Genomic DNA, 21351 nt, shown 5'->3' with positions numbered 1-21351 from the left:
TATTACAAGCACGTTATTATATATAGTATGAAAATGATTTTCTCCAACACGCCATTGGACTCTTCACACACAGCTCAAACTTTCAGCCACCTAAGGACATGGCAGGAGCCGCTTCCACTATAGGCCGCCTCTGAAAACATATTTTCACGAAGGGTTTCTTAACTAAGACAACCTCAAGTAGAAATAGGGTGAGTGGCTTTCATAAGAACCTGCTTATCTCATGACTTATATCATGCAACTGGAATAAAATGCAAAATTATTTGCCAAACATTTTGTCTAGTACAGATGAATCTAATCTTAATTATTATAACATAACAAAATTACATGACATTTTAATGTAAGTCCATGAATAGGCGTGCTAGCGCAAAATCGGCCGCTCGCACGTTCAGTATGTGTAAGGCCACGCCGTGCAACAACAAAGTTCTAGTTGATTTTTCACCGGTACGTTGGCGAACTGTCGGCGTGGAAATCGCAGCCCCCGCTTATTGGCACCCTCACATTTGGCAGAAGGAAAGTACCAAAGGTTATTCAAATCCAAATACAATAAAAACATGAAACTGTTACAAGCAGAAAAAAAACAACTGATTGCATAGCCGAACAATCAGAGCAACCATAACACAAAACAACAAAAAGAAAACAAGCACCCATGTAGCATCTTCCTTTGGTATGGTAGTGGACATGCTGCCCCAAAACCAATCGGCCTTAACGTGGACATGCTGCCCCAAAACCAGTGCTGCTCTTGGTGACAAGCTCGCTCCATTGGGTATTGGGGTCATCGGTGGCAAATTTAGTCCATGCCGGTGTTGCGTACTCGTAACGGCTATGCGTGATACGGTGGAACTCCTCAATGTCCTCGTTCTTGGAGATGTCATCCGTGTCACGGATGTTAACAGTGAAGACATCACCGTAAGGCCTAACAGAGTGCAGGAACTGAGGCATCGAGATGGGCTCGGTGGAGACCGCGGCAAGGTCGGCGGTGACAACGATGCTCCTCATGTCCGGGCTGAACATGGGGTGGGTCACATGCCCCGCGATAGTATCGGAGCTCTTCATCACCCGCACAATCACATCAGGATCATTGGCGTTCACCAAGAAGATGGCAAAGAAGCCTGGGTCTAGTATGTCCTTCTTCGGGGCATCGGCTGGCCTATCACGGGAGGAGGAGAAGACAATCCAGTCCCCTCTAGGCGACCAGCTACAGTGGGTGTCAGTCCAGGGACCGTTGGTTAGACGTCTCACCGTGCCTTCACCGAACTCCCCAATGTCAGAGTCTTCCATGATGTACAGGTTCTTGTGATGCTCATTCCCTCCATCCCTTGTTGATCGGAAAACAAACTTGGTCCCTTTCGGGTTGCTCGAGGGAAAAGCATTGTTGAAATTGCCGTTTGTGAGACGACGCACCATCTGTTGACTGTGTGGCTTGGAGACGTTTATGATGGCATAGATTTCTAGTGGCTTGGTAGCATCAAAGGACGGCCCTATGCAGACGTACAGGGTGTCCTTCTCTGGGTTCTGGTTCCACACTATCGAAAAGATGCTATTTTCTTTCCTTCTCTGCAAATAAATAGCTATTTTAGTTGCAGTCAAACCAAGCATACAATTGCAAACTCAAGAAAAAATTATTTTGTTTATAGTTTTGGAATTTTCATTGTTTGAGTTCCTTACCTCATGGACTTTATGCAAGTTTGGGCCATCAGCAAGCCACACGGCTTTGAAACTATTATCAACGAAGGCAAGCTTTGAACCATCTTTGGAGATAGTAGGAAACACACCGGACACCCTGAATAGCCCCACATCCTCGTGTGACTTCGGAGATTGTAGCTTGTGGAACTTCTTTGAGACACTATTATTATTAGTCCCGTCCTGGATAAACCCATAAATCCGGTCAATAGTTTAAAGCAGTCAAAAATATGTGTGTCGCTCGCAGAAATTTCCAGACATATGAATCATAATTTTGTTTAATAATAGCAATTTGCAGTTCAATTTTAGCCATTTTCTTACCAAATCCTCAATTCCTCATACTGTATTGTCATATAATTGCCAACTATAGCTAGCTAGTTTCCATGTAGAGCTGTGGTTGTGACTAACCTTGCAGGTGGTTCTACAACGGTGGTAACCGACGCGGGCGCCGCCGTCGAGTATGAAGGGGTTGTAGAAGTCGGCCTCTCGACAGATCTGCTGGGTGATGCGCGCCGGCTCATCGTTTGGCGCAGTGACATCGAATATCTCTATGTTGCGGTACTGCTCCTCCACGCGGCAACGAGCATCGTCGAGCTTGACTTTCTGCCGGATGGTGGCCACGGCCACCTTGGTCTCGCTGATGGCCGCCGGAGTCACGGCGTCGAAGGCCTCCGGTGTCACCCGGACGGTCTCCCCGGTGGCCATGTCGTAGCGGAACACGCCCCAGGTCGTCTGGACGTCGCCGGAGGGGAGCGTCGTCTTGTCGATGCCGCGGTGGAAGAAGATGACGCCGTCGCTGCCCCAGCTGGGCCAGCCGCCGTCCCGGATGAGCACCTTGCGCCGCAGGCCGCCCTGCGCCTGCCGGTCCACGTTCATGACCACGATGTCCGTCTTGAGGCGCTCGATCTCGCCGGTCCACCTGTGGAACTTGAAGCTGGCCACCGCCACCATCTTCCCCGACGGCGACACGGCCGGGCTCAAGTCGTACTGGCCTGGTGGGGTGAGGCGCTCCGTCCTGCCGTCGGCGAAGTTGGTCTTGTACACGACGGTCCACGGGGTGCGCCGCGCTCTCACCGGCTCCTTGGTGGAGACGTAGACCAGCGAGTGGCCGACGGCGCGGCCGCCCTCCCCCTCGAAGCCGCCGGCGATGCAGCCGCTGTCCTCCATGCGCGCGCCGCCGAAGGTGTCGGCGCCGTAGATGTCGGCCAGGCGCAGCACCACCGGCACCTTCCCCGGCGCCGTGAAGCGCAGGGCCACGTGCAGGGTCTCGAGGCCGTCGTCCCTCTCGGAGACGAAGACGAGGCCGGTGACGCGGCCCGCGTCCGCGTCGGCCGGCGTGGCGCCGCACCTGGACGCCGCCTCGGGGTTCTTCTTGGCCAGGAAGGTGAGGAGCTCGCTGAGCGCGGCGGCGGGGATGGGGCGGCAGTTTTGGTTGTAGGAGACGCCGTCGGTGAGGGGGACCTCGCTGTGCGCCGACGCCAGCTGCGGATTGGCGGGGCACGAGAAGATGTCAAACGGCTCCGCCGGCCTGTAGGTCGTGAAGAAGGCGATGCTGCCGCGAGTCTCGGCCATTGCGATGGCTCGATCGAAGTTAAGAAACGATTCGATGGCGATGGCTGGTTCCCTTTCTTGCTTGTTACTTTTTGCTGGTCGTTTGCTCAGCTGAACTGTTCCGACGCTAGATTTATAGACTCATCAGCCGGCTAGCTAGGCCTCTTAGCTTGATGGCTGCTTAACGCTAAGATGCATGTAGTCAAAGTACAGAGGCCTCCCAAATCCCAATTACAGGAAAGACGAAACCATTCGGGATCAGTACTTCGATCGTGTCGTTAATTATGATAATCCATTAGTATAGAATTAAACTTTTCAGGCCGTCAGAAATCGACTAAACAATTTTCTTCTTCAGAGTTCAGAGGTGATGCATAATGTACTGTGGTTCAATTCATTTTTTTTTCAAAAAAAAACTTTCATCCCTCTCCATAATTTCTTCGTCATCCTATCATGCATTCTAGCACTGTCCATTCGCTTGATATAAATCCAACCCGGCAATCCGTTTCGTGGAAAAAAAGAAGGCTTTTGTCATTTGATTTTTGATGGGATATTATTGCAGACGTTGTTGATCCGTCTCATCATGTTAATCTCATAGACCCCCAGCTCTAAGTAAGTCAACATGTCTATTCAATTTTCATCAAATTAACTTATTTGCAATCATGTGCGACGGCAGCTTACCTATGTCATGGATGACTGTGTTGTGATGATGCCATCAGGGATCCAATCAGAGATAAATGTAGTTCGCATGCATCCATGTGACCTCTGAACTTTCAAGTATTATGGAAAGTCATCTCTTAGAGTATAGCAGTATGCATGTTATCATGTAGGCATGACATAAAAAAAAATTTGACTGACCCCCTTCTAAGTCATTGGGTATGCAAATATGAATAATGACGACATCTCTTGAGCCCATCTATTCTCATGTAGGCTTGGCATATATGAGATATTCTCATGTAGGCATGTAATGTTCTCTCTTCTTGACAGCTTAGAACTTGTGAAGAGATATGCCTGCAGCATCCTATGTTAGTGTATAGTAGTTCTCTATTAAAATTTTTTATTATATTGACTACACAGTTTGATATTATATTAACTCTGTCGCGAAATGGTCTGTAGCCTAGTGGTTATAAGAGCCTCGATAGCACCTGATGTCCTGGGTTCGACTCCCCATGAGAACGAATATTCTGAGATTTAACAGTCTTATACATTAAGTGGTAGGCGACGTTCCCCTCAACAGCGAGGGGCCATCTGATCTTGTTTAAAAGACTGTTAGCTGGCACCCAGGTCTAATAATTTTGTATCCGTCAGGACTCGGTAAAATTCATGTACTCAACGTCTGGACTTAATATATCAAGGGTGTATGATTGTTTGATATTGAAGAAACGACCTTTTTTTAGGTCATTGGGGCTTGCTTTGTTTTTGACTTGACTCTAGCATAGAGCCATAGACCATGTTACTAGTATTTGTCAAGTCTTCTTGTTTAGCCTTAACAGGCTCTTCTGGGTCCCATTATTAAAGGGACTTGTAAACAAATTCTGTAGTGAGTCATAACAAAAACAAGTGACAGCCTCTATCCAGGCCATGAATTTAAAATTTCTATAGAATTGGATGTGTACATATTTAATTAGGGGCGCACGCTCATTGGAGTCAGATAGAAGGCGTCATCTTCTCTCCCTCTCTGCATCTCCCCCACCCTCCTTCTCGACCCCTCGCTCCTTGCTTGCTGCAGCAGCCAGGGCTCGGTAATGGCGTCCAACGACGATGAGAAGCCTTCTGCTTCCAATACTGGTACGCTCCGTATCATCCCCCTGACTCCTTGCATGTATAGACGGATGGACACTGAGAGAAATCTCCTTGCCAGGTGACCATCTACTCGTTTGGCTTCGGCCAGCACTCAGACCACCAGCTGATGAGCGACATCGCCAAGAAATCTCCGGGCGGGACCTTCAGCTCCGTGCCGGACGGGTCCAAGGTGAGCCTGCCCTTCTCGCAGCTGCTGGCCGGCCTCCTCACCGTGGTGGCGCAGGACGTGGAGCTCACCCTGACCCCCAAGACCGACGACGGCGACGTGGACACCATAGTGGTGGCCCCAGGCACCGACTACAAGACGACCACCGACGCCGCCACCGGCGTGGTCACCATCATGTTCGGCACCCTCTTCGCCGGAGAAGGGCGCAGGGTCGTCATCACCCTCACGCTCAAGGACGTGAGCGCCACCAACCGCGGGGAGTACGACGCGCCCCTGGCCGAGGCCCAGCACAGCTTCACCGCCCAGGGAAGGCCGCGAGAGGCACAGGTGCCGCAGGACATCCAGATCAGGCGCACTCCGACTCCGTCTCCAGCGCCTGGCGCGAGCAGCAAGGCGCGGCAGGTGCAGGCCGAGATCGCCAGGCGGCAGCACGCCGAGGCCATCAGGCAGGCGAGGCTGCTGGCGGACGACGGCCTGCTCGGCGACGCGCGGAGCAAGCTGGCTGAGGCGCAGAGGGCGCTGGACAGCATCGTGCTGGACGGCGGCGGCCAGAAGCTGGTGAGCTCGCTCCGAGCCGAGCTGGCGCAGCTGATCAGGCTCACGGAGACGAAGGAGATCTACGAGGCGCAGGGCCGCGCCTACGCCCTGGCCTCCGAGACCAGCCACGGCCGGCAGCGCTACTCCGCCAGGGGCGGCGACGAGGACGGCGACGTCCGCCTCTTCGCGACGCCGCGCATGGACACCTACCGCGAGCAGGCCAGGAATTTCGCGAAGGACCCCACAGCGCCGGTGCCCACCGCCGACGAGGACGTCAAGCAGGAGATCCTCGCCAACCCGATCTCCGCCGTCTCCACCGAACTCGCCTACCACCTCCGCAGGGCTATCGAGGAGCTGCAGGCCATCGAGAAGATCGTCGCCCCGAGCACCTAGCTCTCTTTCAGTCTTTCGTTTCATTTCAGATTAAATGTCGTACGTACTCGGTACTTCTGCTGTCCAATAAATGTACCTCGGAAATAAAGCATCAGTCAGTGGTACTCATCTGCCATTGTCTTCTTGTAAGTTGTAACGATTTTTGCTTGGATTGAAAGGAATACACTACTGCGTAGCATCAACCACCAACAATGGCAGCTGAGATTCTGCAAATATTTTCTTTGGATTTCAACGTGAAGAACCGGGATGGGTGACTAGAAAGGGGGAGCGAATAGGAGCTTTTAAAAAAAATGATGAGAATAAGGTCTATATATCCTGAATTCAATCCGCCATGCCTCTTTTCTAACCGCCAAAGTAAAACAACGCAACTTGTGCACCCTAGGACATTTAGAAAAAGCTCGACCCAAAGTGGAAGCAAGCGAAAAGCAATATACTAAGACACATCACAAAATGGAAGCAACGATTTACCAAAGTACCGGAAAAAAAACTTTTCCGAAAAGACTTGACAAAAGATCTTTCTTCACTAAGCATGCAACAGTTCAGCAATGATTAGCAAAACTCAAAATCAAGCGGAAGTAAAAGCTTAACTAAAAAGTCAATTAAGAGTCTGTCGGGGGCCACAATTAGGGGCACCCTAATCGGGGTACTAAAATCACCCTAAAAACGCAAACACATATTAGGCAACTGAGCCCACGAAGGCCTACGGCCTCCTTCAAATCTGGAAGAAATGAAAGGACTCAAAGAAGCCCAGCACGCGGCCCATCCGCACCCCCCTCGGACCCTCGGGGTGATCTCCGTCTCGCTCGAGGGTAGCAAACCTACCCTCGAGCGGGGCGAATCATCTCCGTCTCGCTCGAGGCCACCCCTCGACGAAATGGACAAACGGCCCTTCCGCTCACCCACCCGTCGTACGGAGGCATTAAATGACAACCACTCCTCCACAATGCCCAGGACAGACGGCGTCAGGCCGCCATTCCCCACAGTGGCTGTGACCGGAGTCCCGTCCGCCAACTCCGGTCACTGCTCGCTATCCCGGACGCTGTGGCAATACTGTGGGAATCTGCGACGTGGTACGAGACGTGCTCGGCACAGCTCCCGTTACTATTCTGCCAACTCCTGCTGTCCGGACTCCACCTTACCACACCAACAGCCCCGGGCCCGTCCCCTGCTCGGGAAGGGGTCCGGCGTCGCAACGTGTCCCCTAAGGGGGATGCTCAGCACGAGCAGCCGGAGGCCCGGACCTCCCACCCGAGGGGTCCGGGACCTCCACGTGACTCCTGGACCCCCTTAGCGCACGCGCTAGCACTCCACCCATGGGGGGCCCGGGACCGCCACGTGCCCCACTACCGCTGGCGCACATATATATGCAAGACATTGGGCTGCAGGGCCCACGGAACGCCGCCACGCCACATCTAGAAGATGGTACACCCTACAACGACGACCACGCCGCCTGCTGGGGCTGTCAGGACGCTGGCGCGATCTCCGCAAGGCCGAGGACGATGCCCAGGATGACTGCCACGCCCAACGCCATGCCCCACAGTGTACTTCCCATAGTGCTCGACCACTGCACCCCCGCGATTCGGGGGAAAGACGACGACTTCCACGATCCCCTGCGCATGTACACCGTCCCTCCTTGTGTCTATAAAAGGAGGAGGCGGGCTTCCTTTAAGGGGGTCGCGGTCAGAACCATACGATAGTACGCAACACTCAGCACCACTAAGCCTCTGATATTGGCACAAGCCTCAATCAACTCCTTCTCTAGCAGAGACTTGGGAGCTTCCCTCCCTCTCTCGCCTCGCCTGTACACCCTACTACAAGCACCTCCGGTGCAAGATAATACAGTGCCCTCGCACACCCCCTTGCTGGACGTACGGCCCCGCGGCCGGAACCAGGATAAACCCGTGCGTTACTGTGTTGCCTCTTGCATCAACATCTGGGACGAGGAAACACGCAGCATTATTAGTTGGGTCCGGACCGCCGGGTCAGGACACCGATAGAGTCTCACCAAAAATATCAGAGCTAATCAGTATAAATAAGTCAAGCATGCAAAGGCAAACAATTAGAGCTGGCGTGTTTGGGAGCACTCCAACTCCAGAAAAATAATTCTGGAGTAGCAACTCCACGTTTTTGCAGCTCCACTCTAGAAACTCCAGACAAACGTAGATTTGATGAACATGTTTGGCTAATAGCATAATTCTAGCTCTACGAATTAAATATTTTATTGTAAATATTCCATTCTACCCTTGTGAGTGGGCCTGCATGTCACCCTCTCCTCTTGTCCCCTCGTCTTCCTCCTCTGCTCGTCCCTGGCCCTCCCGCCAGCGTTGCCCAAGCTCTTTCGGGTGGCAGCGGCCCGAGCTCTTCCCGGCGACGGTGGCACGAGCTCTTCCCGGCGGCGCAGGTCCTGGTGAGGCTAAGCTTGCTCACGAGGCTGTGGAACAGAGGGCGCCCAACCTCGCCGGCGCCACTGGCCGGGGCCCCACCTCGCCGGCCATCCCTGTTCCCAACTGACACCTCAAATCGAATCCTCGGCCGCACCTTGCTCCCCATTCGTCGTCGCGTTGAGCTCCCCATCTATTGCCGAGCCGAGCTCTACATCCTCCTCGCCATGTCCATGGATGTGGCGAGCTCACGCCAGCCGCGGATGGCGCGGCAGTAGGCGGCGGCTTGGGGCGCTGGCTGCGGATCGAAAGAGGAGGTGGAGGCCGGAGGCGGCAGCTGCGGATCGGAAGAGGAGGCGACGGCTGCGGTGTCGGGGAGACGGCAATGGGCGCGCCGAGAGAGGAACGTGACGGAGGGGACGGGACGGGACGGACTCTTTTTTTCGCTCGTGAACCGGTACGAGAGATATGTAATTAGTGGCATGGTGGGTAAATACTCAGCAACTCTATGAGAATGTTTATACTAGCTGTTTTTGGAGCACCCTTTGAGGAGCTTCAAGAAAAACATGGAGTTGGCCTTCAACTCCAAGGTATTTTCAGAGTTGGAGTTGCTGGAGCTGGACGCGTTTGGTATGACATGGTGGAGTTGGTGGAGTTTTTGAAGTGGAGTTCTCCCAAACACGCCACACAAGTCAAATAAGCATGCAAATTACCTCTAAACATTAGTAACAACGAACACTAATTAAAGAGCTTAAGCAAAAGAGCAAATATAGCCGGTGTTAAATAGAGACGGGCTGAGAAAGCTCACTGTGCTACTGGTGCTTAACTCTTGCTCGTGGGCCGTGGGCCACCTGCAATCACCCCCGGCCTGCCTTTGGCCTGTGCTGGTCGGACCACGTGCGTTAGCAGCCGACCCAAGCCTGGCCGGCGGCTTTTTTATTTTTATATTTTTAAAAACGTTTTTTACAGAAATATATTTTCGGTTTCACAATTTACAGTTTTATACCCCTACCGCCCGGCAGGGGGCGGCAGGAACTTCTATGTAAATAAATATATTTTTTTTGCGCGGAGGCCCCTGGCAGGAGCCTGCCGTCCGGTGGCGGGGTGGCAGGGCAGGCAGCCGCCCGGCAGGGGGGCGGCAGACTCCCCCCTCTATATAAAAGGCTGAGCCCCCACCCCCTCATTTGCTTCCCACGACATCCAGAGAAGGGGAGGGAGAGAGGAGGGGTGAGGGAGGGAGTTGTAACGGCGAAGTCCTGCCGGATTTTGGATCCAAACCGCATGTAATAAATATTTCTCAACTATCTCATTCTAAATTTTTTGTATTTTTAATTCTATAATTAGTGTATGCAGCAGTAATGATATTTTAGCGATTTAGGTACTGTTTTTATTATAATTTAGGAAGAATTAGGATTAGTTTTTAGAAAAAATCATTTAGGTTTACCAACCAATTTTGTGGTATTGATTAGTTGTTTAATGCGAGAATTTTTTTTGAAAAATACTCAGAAATTGTAGAAAATGCTAGAAAAGTATATGAAAAATTCAGATAAATCGTAGAAAATGCAAAAAAACTGTAGGAAATGTTAGAAAAATTTATTGTACAAAAATTGTAGAAAATGCAAGAAAATGCTAGAAAAGTTTATGAAAATTTCAGATAAATAGTAGAAAATGCAGAAAAATTATATTTTTTATGTTAGGTATGGCCGAAGATACGCTAGCTCTACTTGACCGAGTCATAGACTTGTCGCACCGGTCCTTCCTTGCAGTGGTTCAGCACGTGAAACTTAACGTGTTGTGTCCACGTCCACCAGCGGAATGGATTCCTGTTGACCCACGATGGGTGCCCAGGTGATATGTCGTCGGATTATGTTTCTAAGAATACGTTTGTTTCGTATACATTTCCTACATAATGTACTTACCTTTGACCATTCTACTTTTCAGGTTGAGTGAGGCTGGTATTCTTACTATAGGCCGTCTTGCTGAGAGTGGTTTGGCAAAGCTGGACAAGTCCATACTGACGGCTCTGGGTGATAGATGGAGGCCTGAGACACACACCTTCCACCTCCCTTGTGGGGAGATGACACCGACCCTACAGGATGTTGCGATGTTGCTGGGTCTTCCTATCAGTGGGGATGCCGTAGGGCCTCGCGTTGTCCCGTCTACGTGGTTGGATGATCTAGAAGAGCGTTTTGCAAATATTGACATCGCGATTGATGTAGAGGAGCACCCAAAAGCAACAAGGCCTACCAAGTCATGGATTCTGCAGTTCCAGGTATATACCTTGTTTTGTTATGATTAATGTTAGAGTTATGCTTTTGACTAGTGCAGTTATGGTTTTATTTTATAATTGATCTCGTACTCATAAATTTTCATCTTTTCTATGCAGCCCGACAATTTGGCACATGATGCTGATGAGGATAGCGTCACTCGATCCCTTGAGGCATACCTGTTGCGGTTGTTTGGATACGTAATGTTCAACAACTCACACGGGGCCTATGTGGATAGGGTGCTTGTGCCTTACGCACAGGAGATCGCAGAGGCAGCTGTGGAGGAAATGCCTCAATACAGTTGGGGTTCAGCGGTACTTGCAGCCACGTACCGTGGCCTCTGCAAGGCATCAGTGCATAATAAGCACAATGCAATTCTCACAGGATGTTCGATTCTGCTACAGCTTTGGTCGTACGAGAGGATAGCAATTGGTCGTCCGATTATCGACCACTCACCGTATGAACTGGATATGTACAGTGACACCGAGGACGATAGGCCCACCATGGGGACTCTCTGGTACGCTCGTCAGGTACAGAAATGACTGCTACTCCTATTATTCTGTTGGCAATTCTGTTGCTTTGTTTGACTCTCTTTATATTTCTTATTGGTATATATTATTATTAATTTTGTGCAGAAGAGTTGGGCCCACATACAGTCTCGTCAGGCTTATCCTGACTTTGTGGTTGAGTTTGATCGGTTGACACCTGAAGACGTTGTGTGGGAGCCCTACTCCAAGTTGGCTATAACCACTCGTGCACCGTTCGGGATATCTTCGGTTTGCTTTCAGAACCAGAACTTTTGGATGACAACTACAGCATTGGTGTACGACGTTTACATTGAGGCTCACTGCCCGGATAGAGTCAGGAGACAGTTCGGTCAAAGGCAGTTGTATCCTGTGCCGTCAGCATTGAATCGGGTACAACTCCATGACCACAGGTAACGATTCATATGTCATTTCAGTGACTATACATTGTATAGTTAACTAATCATATTTGACTAAATTGTTTTCAATATTTAGTTTGTCGAGGACTGGTCAATTCTTCTCGAACATGTGGGTGACAAGGGTGCAGCCTTGGGTCGATGGCTGGGACCAGGCAGAGGAGAACGTGGCGCTTGCGACCCCTACACACACGGAGGCTTCGTACAGGGCGTACCTGAGCTGGTACCAGCCTAAGACTCGTTGCCGCTTGATATATGCTGACATGCATCCACAGCCGCATGTTGCGACCCCACAGGATGGCTATGCACGACATACTTTGGATTAGAGTGTTAATGTCTTTCTTTTTCTTGTTTGCAGTTTGAAATGTGCAGGTTGATGGACGTAGATGTCAGGGCGAATTTGATGAGGATTCGAGCGGGATCTATGATGGATAGGAATGAGTAAGAGTCGGCCTGGACCCGAGTTTCACAAAGAGCCCATTCCATGCTTGAAGTCTTTGGTAGCCGGACATCGTACGAGGACTCCTACGGTTCGTCTCAAGCCTCGACCTCGTTTCCTTGTGGTCCCACACAGCAGCAGCCTTCCCCAGCACCTTATTGGTCTCAGCAGCATTATCCAGGTACGTGAGGATACTTACTGACTTCCTACTTTGATAACAACAATTAATTCTCAGTCCATACAGGTGATGGACACCCACCTTATCAACCTCACGGAGGGACCCAGTTTAGTACCATGGCACCAGTTGCATGGATGTCATTTCAACCAACACAGGCACCACCACGACCTTTCGGTAAACATATAGTCCATATCTTAATTTCAATTAATTTTGGTATGAAATCTAATTCTTTTTGCATTTACATATAGGATCACAACAGTTATATGATGCGGGACCTTCTTTGTATTACTCTATGGCGACAGCAGAAGGAACGCAAGGTAAATACCTAATCCGTAGCCCGAACTTATCATGTTCTTCTTATTTCTATGAATATTTTAAATAATTTGAACGGTTTACAGGATCGCACCACCAGCTTCCTGATATGGGTCATTCTTCGTATCCACCACCAACAGATACGTATGATGAATATGTACCCAAATATATGACTTATAAGACGATGATTAAAATATCTTAATTGCTACTGTATAGGGGCCACACAGGATACCTTTGAGGCGAACTTCGAAGACTGGAGTCGGTTATTTTCTACACCTAACTAGCTGGCTGATCCTACCTTCCAGACACTTGTGGCCACCGGACGTCTAGGTAGAGACGTAGGGCCTACAGACCGACACACCAACCCTACAGACCACGTCCACGCACAGCGTAAAAGAGGTCGACATGATCGGGGTGGTTAGGAGGTGCTTCTAGTTGTTTCTGTATTTTTGTTATGAACATGTCGTCATGTTATACTTATTTTGTTCTCATGCATCACCTATTTCGTTCTCAGTTGCGTATGTGTATGAATTGCTAAGTTATACTTTTCATATTCATCTACTTTACTAACGGTTTTTATTTCTATCCAAAATATCTAAAACCACATCTAATGCCGCACTGCCGCACTGACGTTCAAGGTTTAACTTGCGGGGAGGAGGGGCCTGCCGCCCCCCTGCCGGGCGGCTGCCTGCCCTACAGCCCCGCCACCGGGCGGCGGGTACCTGCCGGGCGGCAGGCTCCCGCCAGGGGCCTCCGCGCAAAAAAAATATTTATTTACATATAGATCCCTGCCACCCCCTGTCGGGCAGTAGGCCCCCTGCCGAGCGGTAGGGGTATAAAACTGTAAATTGTGAAACCGAAAATATATTTCAATAAAAATTGTTTTTAAAAAATATAAAAATAAAAAAGCCGCGCTTGGCCGTGCATAGCTGACGGCCTGCTCCGGCCCGGCGCTGGTGCTGGGCCGGCATCGCATGCCGGCCTGCTAGCGCCGGCAGGGCGCACGCACTCCAGGCACCGCCGCGGGAGCCGCCGCCGCGCCATCCAAGCCGCAGAGCCCGATCTGGTTGACGGAAAGAAGAAAAGGAGACCGTCGAATACTTGGCCGCCGCCGATGCTCCCCGCAGTGCGATCCGGTGCCCTCGGCCGGTGGCGCTCGCCGCAGCACCTCCTCCCGCGCCTCCTCTCCTCCTCCTCCGCCGGCGCCTCGCCCGCGCGTCCGCAGGCGGCGGCGCTGCTGGAGCTCTCGGAGGTGGAGAAGGTGCTTCGCGATGTCCGGGCGGGCGACGTGCGCGTCTTCCCCGTCGGCGAGGCCGGGCTGCACGGCGGCGCCTGCGCCGACTACATGGTCGTCGCCACGGGCCGCTCCGACTGGCACGTCCGCAACATCGCGCAGGCGCTCTTGCACAAGGCACGTACTGCCCCCCTTCCCCTTCCCCTTCCCCTGCCTCCCCGCAGAAAAGCGAAAGGACGGTTCTTGGTAATTTATTCTGCTCTGGATCGTAAAATTAGAAACATGCTAGGTTCTTTGTCAATTTGTTGCAGTTAGTTCCACCATTTCATGGACCAGTAACATCTAGTTTTTTTTGTAAGAGTTTCATTCGGCAATCGGGTTGGGATGAGTGTAGTTCGCTTCGCATTCGTGGGTGAGTTGGAAGTCTTGCTCGCTGAACAACAGACTCAGCTCCACGAATCCCCAGGACAATTCAGGCCCTAGGAATTTTGTTTAGTTGATTTAGGAAGTTTCAGTTTGTTGGTCTCGTCTGCTGGCGAACATTCAGAAACTATACTATTATTACCTTGAGCAATAAAACTCTAGACTTGTTACAGATCAAGCAGAAGCAGAAGGGCTCTGATAGAATATTGATGCCAAGTGTGGAAGGCCAGCAAGCTGGAAAGTGGGTTGTCATTGATTCAGGTAAACTTTTCAAAAAATTGATTCAGGTAACAGCAACATCTATATTTTCGTCCCTCCCACTTCATGAATTTTAAGTTATAGCAATTTATAAAATTTTGTCAAAAACTGGATGGTGTTTAAGATAGTCTCTTAATATTATCATCTGATTGATGCCACAAAGCATTTATTGTGTTATGCTGCATGCCACAATGACAATGTTATTAACTGGAGTATAGTTATGATGAAATGCTCCACCCTGTACCTTTTATCTTATCAGTAATGTTGTAATTGTGATTGAATGTGTATGTTATTCTGATTAGATAATTTTTCCTTCTTTAATAAGTGAACTCAGCTTTACTTTTGAGTTGTTTGTTACCTTGCTATGTTTCTCTTACTTCCTATCTGTTTCCTTCTTTAATAATTTGACTTTGAGGTTCAACTTCATGCTTATGTACTGTAGTTTTTCTCAAGTAAGAAATTCAACAGTGGAATTGCAATGATCTTTTTGGTGACTACAATTTGTTTTCCCTTTTATAGACAACTTGGTCATTAAATTGTTTGTGGAACTCGAAATCACTCTCTAGAATCTAATTACATTTCAGGGTACAATTTGACTGAAAAACTGTACTTAACATGTTAATTCATGTTGTAGCCTGAGCTTTGTTTAATGTGATTGATTTGATCGTCAATGCGCTACATTGCCGGTGCCTCTTGTCTTGATTATACAGCAATGATGGTAGCATTAAGTAGTAATCTATGGAATTTCATGGCAACATAAGTAGAAGGCAAAATTTCATGTTAGTAACACACTATCCAAAATTGAGCATATTGGATTAAAAAAAAAGAAAAGAAAAGTTTCATGGCTTGTCCTTTGATTTCGGCTCCATTCTACCCGAAGTTGTTTTGGATGATTTACTAATGGTGAAGTTTTATGCCTTGTAAATTGTATGACCTTTGGTTCTGTCAGGAAGCGTAATCATCCATGCACTTGAAGAAAGGGCGAGAGAGTATTATGATTTAGAAAGCATTTGGTCAAAAGAGGTGTCTCCTAATACTTCTGTTCAGGTTGGTACACTTATAATTCTGTGTTATTGTTGTTTCCACAAATAACTGGTATCTTTGTCTCTAATATTGATAACTGCTATTATATACGGGTTGTCAAAGTTGAGTCCAGTACTTCACTGAGTATTTATTTGATTTGTTTCATGTCATGATATGAAAATTGACAATAGTTTGTCATTCTCTAACCTGAATTGTTTTAGGCTTTAACACTAGTAACTTTAATGCTTCTTCTGGTAGGATTTAAATATCAATATATTCTGCTGTTGTCAGGTGTTCCAATCTACATAGGGTGCATGAATTCGATGTAGATCATACTGGTCTCATGCCCATTTGCTTTATATAGTGGGAAAATGAGTTCAATGTAAAATCAGTCCAATCTACAACTGCTTACAAGACTAGAATGTAACTACCAGAAACTAGATGTTGAATTAGGCTGAAAGAAAGAAGCACTAGGACCCTAGCAAAAATATCAACTTCCTCATTATTAACTCCTTTATATCAGTCCTGTTTCCAGTTATCTTCCTGTTCCACATCCTCATAAGCAATCTTTCTCATAGGGTCACTCAATTTATTGGAAATGAATATTCATATATATCTTACACTGCAGTAATCTAAGGGTATTTGCATACTAATTGTTTACGGGTTCATGCCCTAACATGCTGACAACAGCATGACTACAATGTTATATGAACACAGTGATACAACCCTGTCAAACAAATGTTGGACTGCAGTGCAATCAAGAAAAGCATGTAATTTTCATATTAAATGTACTATGTACAAGGAAAAATCACAAAGAGGAATGGCATTGCTGTTCATCCAAATTCTGGAGTGTGCTGATGTGACTGGTATATAGGATTGCCATCAGATTGGAAGTGGGACATATGATTTGTTATCCATTGTATTCGCTGCCAAAGTTGAGAAGTTCACTGTATACTTTGGTTGAGGGAGATGTGTGTATCTGGTAGTTACATCAAATGTCTTAAGGAACTTTGTCATCAGATGACCTAGAAAAAAATAAGAAATTTTGAGGAAGAGGGGGTACAGTACCTCACTCTTAAGGTTTGCCCCTCAAGGCCTCAACATCTACCATTGTTTGTTCAGCATTGTTATCTCTGTGTCATGGTCATGGATTTAGAGATTCTCGGTGGCAGTAGGGTTCCCAAACTTATCTTTTTCTTCATGCATGAAGGATGGATGTGTGGGCTTGGCATGCATCAAAGTTCCCAATGCAGTAATCTCTTTCTTCTTTTCAACATTTCCCAGCAGGGCAGTAATTCTGATTTCTGTGACATGCTGAAAGCCCAGAAAGGGTTCAGTACACAAGAAAGTGTACTCACATTTCAATAGAGAATCAGATTATCCAGATAAATGTTGTGAGAAATTAATTTTACAACCTTTACAGGGATAGACAGCATTTCTTGTGTGTCTTCATCTGGATTATTTTTTTATAAAGTTGACAGACCAAAGTCACATGTTCAGTTCAGATGCATAGTTGGATTGCAGTACTAGTCCCTCCTCTTGTTCTGAATTTTGAGATGGATTTGTGTTTACGCGATCAGCGGCTAATAGGATTTCAATTCTTTTCATATCATTTCCAATTTGATTCATCTTCTCTTTTATGGAGTCAGTGCTCTGAATCCTCTGCAGGAGTTGGAGACCAAGCTGGTGAAGACACGCCGGAGGAACCTGTCGCAGAAACCCATGAAGAGCATCTGAACTTTGGTCTGGTACCATAATCCGTGATATTGTGGGGTCGCCTTTTTTCTTCTTTTGTAACATCCTTTAGTTTCCAAAACTCCCCGTCTTACTTTGGGCTTATCGGTAAGGGACTAAAATCGCTTTGATGTAAAGGTCCATTTGCAAACTTTACCTAAGTTTACAGTATTGGGACTGATGAACCAGTGTCTTTTAGTTCATTGCATACTTACGAATTCACTCATTCAAGCAATACCCAGTTGCTACGTGATAGCTCCACTTTCGAAATTATGTATTTCTTTTTTTTGCAGTTTTTTCAAGTAATTAAGGTTTCATCTAGAGTAGGGGGAAGAGGTTTCTATTTGTATTTATTGGTTATAAGTCTGAATTTTTCCACAACCCTAGAAGAAAAAATGAATTAAGTCTACATTGTCTAGAAAATGAAATCCATGGACCACAGCGGACACTATAAGAAGGCTCCCCGCCCCTCTCTTATTCAATGCCTGCCAGAGTTTAAGGTAAGCTCCTACCTGAGTGTTCCCTCCTAAGCTCCTACCTGAGTGTTCCATTCTATCGCCAGGTTGGGGCGGGTACAGAAAAAAATGCAGCGTACAGGTTTAGAGTGGAGGTGGTGACAAATCTTCCATTTTATTGTTCTCAATCCACATCACAATATCACATGATTTAAGGAACATAGCATGGGAGGTCTAAGAGGGTCTACAAAAGTCTTTAAGGTAAAAAAGAAGAGGTACACAGCTTAAGTCCATTTGCTCAAAATACTAACACAATATATAATTGAATGTAAGCACACCCAGTGCAAAATCCCTTATTTGAAGGCACTGCTCAGTTGATCAAGTGCTGAAACCATTTGGAACTAGTCACATGATTTGGAGATGGAGGCCGGGGTATCCTGCCTTGGCTTTGTTTTTCTCAAATAGTTCTTGCAGTGCGGTGACAAATTGTCCATGGACTTCATCTACCTGCAATCAGCAGCGCGCATGGATGCATCGTGCCTTCTTCCTCTTCCTCCTCCTCTCTGCCGCCGTCGTCGTCCTTCTTCTTCATGTCCGCCGTCGTGGTGAGCGGCAGTAGCAGCTAGCGCTCGTGTCCTCGCTCTCGATCATGCTCCGTGGGCTCGTTATAATCGGGAGAGAGTGATGATGAGTTAGCTGTTAGCTGGGCCTTTACGCGCTGTATAGTACGAGAGGACACACGTTTTTTTCCAAAAGGCGAGAGCGAGGACACGCATCCTTGCGAACGGTCGGGCGGCCGGTTGGCTAGTCCAGAATGGTAGCGTCGCTCCCCACAAGGTCATAAGTTCAAACTCTAGCTGGAAGAATTTTCGCCCGTGGGTAAAAAGAATCTCCTCGCTGTGCTCATCGCAAGACTTGACTCTCTCGAACATGGGCCAGGATTCGGAGATTTTTTTGCGTTCGGGAGAAACCGAGTCGTTTCCTCTTAATGAAAAACGGTGGAGCCCGTACACCTCCACCGCGTTTTTTCGTAGGACATGCATCCTTGGGAGTTTATGTCACATAATCACAATAGGGACAATGCCACGAGCTAATAACATTGGGGTGAGGACACAGCTAACACTGTAGCGCGAGAGGACACATAGCTAACGTTGAGACGAGTTAGCTAGCTGTTGGGAGTTAGTGTTAAATAATTACAACAGGGACTATACAACAAGCCAAGTACCCCCTCCATCTTAAAAAATAAATCAATTCATAACCCCCAAATTGTTCAAAAACAAGTCATTAATTTACCCTATGTGATACGTGTTCGTATATGTGTGTGCAACAGTAGAGTAATACTAAAAATAATGTTTTTTTAGGACGGAACGAGTATTAAATGCAACAGGGACACATCGGCAGAGGTCATTAGCAGAACTTCAGCCGGAGAGTTCATTCGCCACTGCTACGATTTCAATAATAATCACGTTTGATAGCGCTCGCAGCAGCATCAGACCTCATTAGCTCAGCATTACTTCCTTGCATAAGGCATTAAATCATCCCTCGTGTACATGCTGCTGGAGCACTGATATTCTGCCACCCCAAACATGAGCAGTTGTTGTAAATTAAAACCACTGCCCAATTCAATGGGCCGGGCCTCCTGTTGTGTCATTGAAAACATAATAATTGGGCCCTTAACACTCAACATGTTTGGCCACGCGATCCATTTTGCATAAGCTGAGTAATACTTATTTGTAGCTCTAGGAGACAAGGCCCAAAGCCACAGCCACAAGCCCAATCTTTTTGTGGGCTTGTGTTGGTTGGGCTTCATTTTAGAATCCATTAAATTTGGCCCAGGGTTCACCAAATACGTGCAAACATCTGCATTTCCTGGAAACACTTGAGCGACCTTTTGAGAAATTTCCGCTCCAAAACACATGAAACCATCATCATCATCAAGAGATCCAGCTGTTGCAACCTGCGAACCTAGATTAATCGACACCCGCAATCTTCGCTTTCCTGAAATCAGGCTAGGATTTGGATCGCTGAACACAGTTGTGACGTTTCTTCGTAGGAAACCATCTCTTAATTAGCTAGCGCGACGCTGGAACACCTCGCATACAAAGATTGGAGCTTTTATCCACGGAATGGTCTCTGCATCCATGCTCGAGACATTTGCTTTTGTTTGTGGTTGAACCCTGTCCCCATGCATGGCCCATACAAAGATTGGGTGCTCGTGACACATTTGAATTGAATACCACGCACGCTATCCTGCCGACAATGTTTCACGTTGGCTCAAAACATGGAGAAATGGAAGCCGCGTAGCACCTCAAGCAAGCCTCTTTTCTTGCATACGGATCAACAACCTACCTTTCCATCCTCTTGTTTTCCCAATAACAGTGCTATCTGGTAGCAATAGCATCAGAACTAGATTGAGATCTGCTTGGTCCTTAAGCGAGCGATTAGGCGCCATCCACGCGTTGAAAGACGCAAAAAAAAAAAAGGTGGCCGTTGGACAGAGGCAGCTAGCTAGCGGCAGCTCAAAGAGTTAGTAAATCGGAATCCAAAATGTGTCGAGCCGCCCGGCGCCACTGTTCAAAGTACGAAACTGGTTGCTGAAGCTTCGGCATTGTACCAACCAACAAACCGCTTTGTCATTGACTTATGGTTAGGGAAAAGATGTAGCCAGTTTAACGACCCAACCGACACCTAGCATCTCCCAAGTCCATCTCTTTCTTTTGTTTTCTTTCACAAATGCATATTAATTTATGGTAAATTGAGAATTGACTGATAAAATTTTGATTTTTTTTTGTTGCTATAAAATTTTGAATTGCAATACTACTATATACTCCTATAAGTCGTCGTAGCTAGGTTCACTTCCACTGGGTGGTCGCTTGTTGCGGCTGATGTGCATGACAACCTAGGCTAACTCGACATTTTTAGAGTTGCACTTCTACAAGCCAGTTTGAATGGAGGTTTAATGGAGAGTTTCATAATATTAAATATCATTAATTTTGCTGACATAGCAAGAAAAGAGAAGGATGCGGTTTCATGGAATGTGAAGTGAGTTTCATCACCATGAAACTCATCTAGCACAGTTACCAAGTTCTCAGTCTAGATAACTGTGTCCATAAAACTCCTAGAGACTGGTAAGGTGTTGCCTTTAGGAGTGTTAACAGGATGATGCCGCATTTTCATGAAGTGTTTGCTTCTTTTTTCTTGCCATTTTGGCAGGATGGTTGCATTTATGATTTATGTTCCCCGTGGGGGTTGCATGTCCACAAAAATTGGATGCAATTTTCCTCGAGTTGTTACACAACCCCTGACGTCTTGTTAAGTTACAGATGATTGTATACCATGATCATCCAGTAAAAGAGTCTACATCGATCACAACAATTCCCGCCAAGGTTTCATTGCGTTATAACGAGGTACTAAAAGTTTCAAGGCTTCCTCAAATAATGTGCCACTGGCTAGTGAGCAACAAACTAACCTAGCTCCTTTTGTCCTTGCTTAAAACGTTTATAGTTGGGAGAAAAAAAGCGCATAATGTAAAGGACCTCCATGTGGAGAGTACCAGTGTATATTCTTGCCTTTACAGATG

The 21351-nt window shown here is 47.6% G+C and overlaps 3 protein-coding genes across 5 annotated transcripts; 2 read left to right on the top strand and 1 right to left on the bottom strand.

Moving 5' to 3' along the window:
• Positions 1 to 506: 506 nt before the first annotated feature.
• On the bottom strand, positions 507 to 3320 carry LOC120697017. The gene is made up of 3 exons (XM_039980107.1): positions 2089 to 3320; positions 1666 to 1863; positions 507 to 1554 (listed from the first exon to the last, which is right to left on the bottom strand). Exons 1-3 carry the CDS (start codon positions 3250 to 3252, stop codon positions 703 to 705), a joined length of 2214 nt encoding a protein of 737 aa, XP_039836041.1. The 5' UTR covers positions 3253 to 3320; the 3' UTR covers positions 507 to 702.
• Positions 3321 to 4876: 1556 nt separating this feature from the next.
• Positions 4877 to 6247, top strand: LOC120697018. Its single transcript, XM_039980109.1, has 2 exons — positions 4877 to 5016; positions 5090 to 6247. The coding sequence occupies exons 1-2, from the start codon at positions 4990 to 4992 to the stop codon at positions 6125 to 6127; spliced, it is 1065 nt and encodes a 354-aa protein (XP_039836043.1). The 5' UTR covers positions 4877 to 4989; the 3' UTR covers positions 6128 to 6247.
• A 7405-nt stretch (positions 6248 to 13652) lies between these two features.
• LOC120697016 (protein Iojap-related, mitochondrial-like) lies at positions 13653 to 17586 on the top strand. 3 transcript variants are annotated; one of them, XM_039980104.1, is made up of 4 exons: positions 13653 to 14055; positions 14475 to 14562; positions 15509 to 15606; positions 17232 to 17586. In XM_039980104.1, the coding sequence occupies exons 1-4, from the start codon at positions 13759 to 13761 to the stop codon at positions 17337 to 17339; spliced, it is 591 nt and encodes a 196-aa protein (XP_039836038.1). In that variant the 5' UTR covers positions 13653 to 13758; the 3' UTR covers positions 17340 to 17586. The 3 variants fall into 3 exon arrangements, with proteins under 3 accessions (XP_039836038.1, XP_039836040.1, XP_039836039.1); XM_039980106.1 differs by lacking the exon at positions 17232 to 17586 and adding an exon at positions 15874 to 16689; XM_039980105.1 differs by having other exon boundaries at positions 13654 to 14055; positions 17251 to 17586.
• Positions 17587 to 21351: the final 3765 nt, after the last annotated feature.

The sequence above is a fragment of the Panicum virgatum genome, chromosome 3K, assembly GCF_016808335.1.
Source record: "Panicum virgatum strain AP13 chromosome 3K, P.virgatum_v5, whole genome shotgun sequence".
In the NCBI taxonomy this organism is placed as follows: domain Eukaryota; kingdom Viridiplantae; phylum Streptophyta; class Magnoliopsida; order Poales; family Poaceae; genus Panicum; species Panicum virgatum.
This window is presented reverse-complemented; position numbering and strand designations above follow the sequence as displayed.

Coding starts and splice junctions, on each gene's coding strand:
- LOC120697017 (XM_039980107.1), bottom strand. CDS start 3,252: ATGGCCGAGACTCGCGGCAGCATCGCCTTCTTCACGACCTACAGGCCG. Junction 1,864..2,088: donor GTTGTAGAACCACCTGCAAG/GTTAGTCACAAC, acceptor GGGTTTATCCAG/GACGGGACTAATAATAATAG. Junction 1,555..1,665: donor ACTTGCATAAAGTCCATGAG/GTAAGGAACTCA, acceptor ATTTATTTGCAG/AGAAGGAAAGAAAATAGCAT.
- LOC120697018 (XM_039980109.1), top strand. CDS start 4,990: ATGAGAAGCCTTCTGCTTCCAATACTG. Junction 5,017..5,089: donor GCCTTCTGCTTCCAATACTG/GTACGCTCCGTA, acceptor TCTCCTTGCCAG/GTGACCATCTACTCGTTTGG.
- LOC120697016 (XM_039980104.1), top strand. CDS start 13,759: ATGCTCCCCGCAGTGCGATCCGGTGCCCTCGGCCGGTGGCGCTCGCCG. Junction 14,056..14,474: donor CGCAGGCGCTCTTGCACAAG/GCACGTACTGCC, acceptor GACTTGTTACAG/ATCAAGCAGAAGCAGAAGGG. Junction 14,563..15,508: donor GTGGGTTGTCATTGATTCAG/GTAAACTTTTCA, acceptor TGGTTCTGTCAG/GAAGCGTAATCATCCATGCA.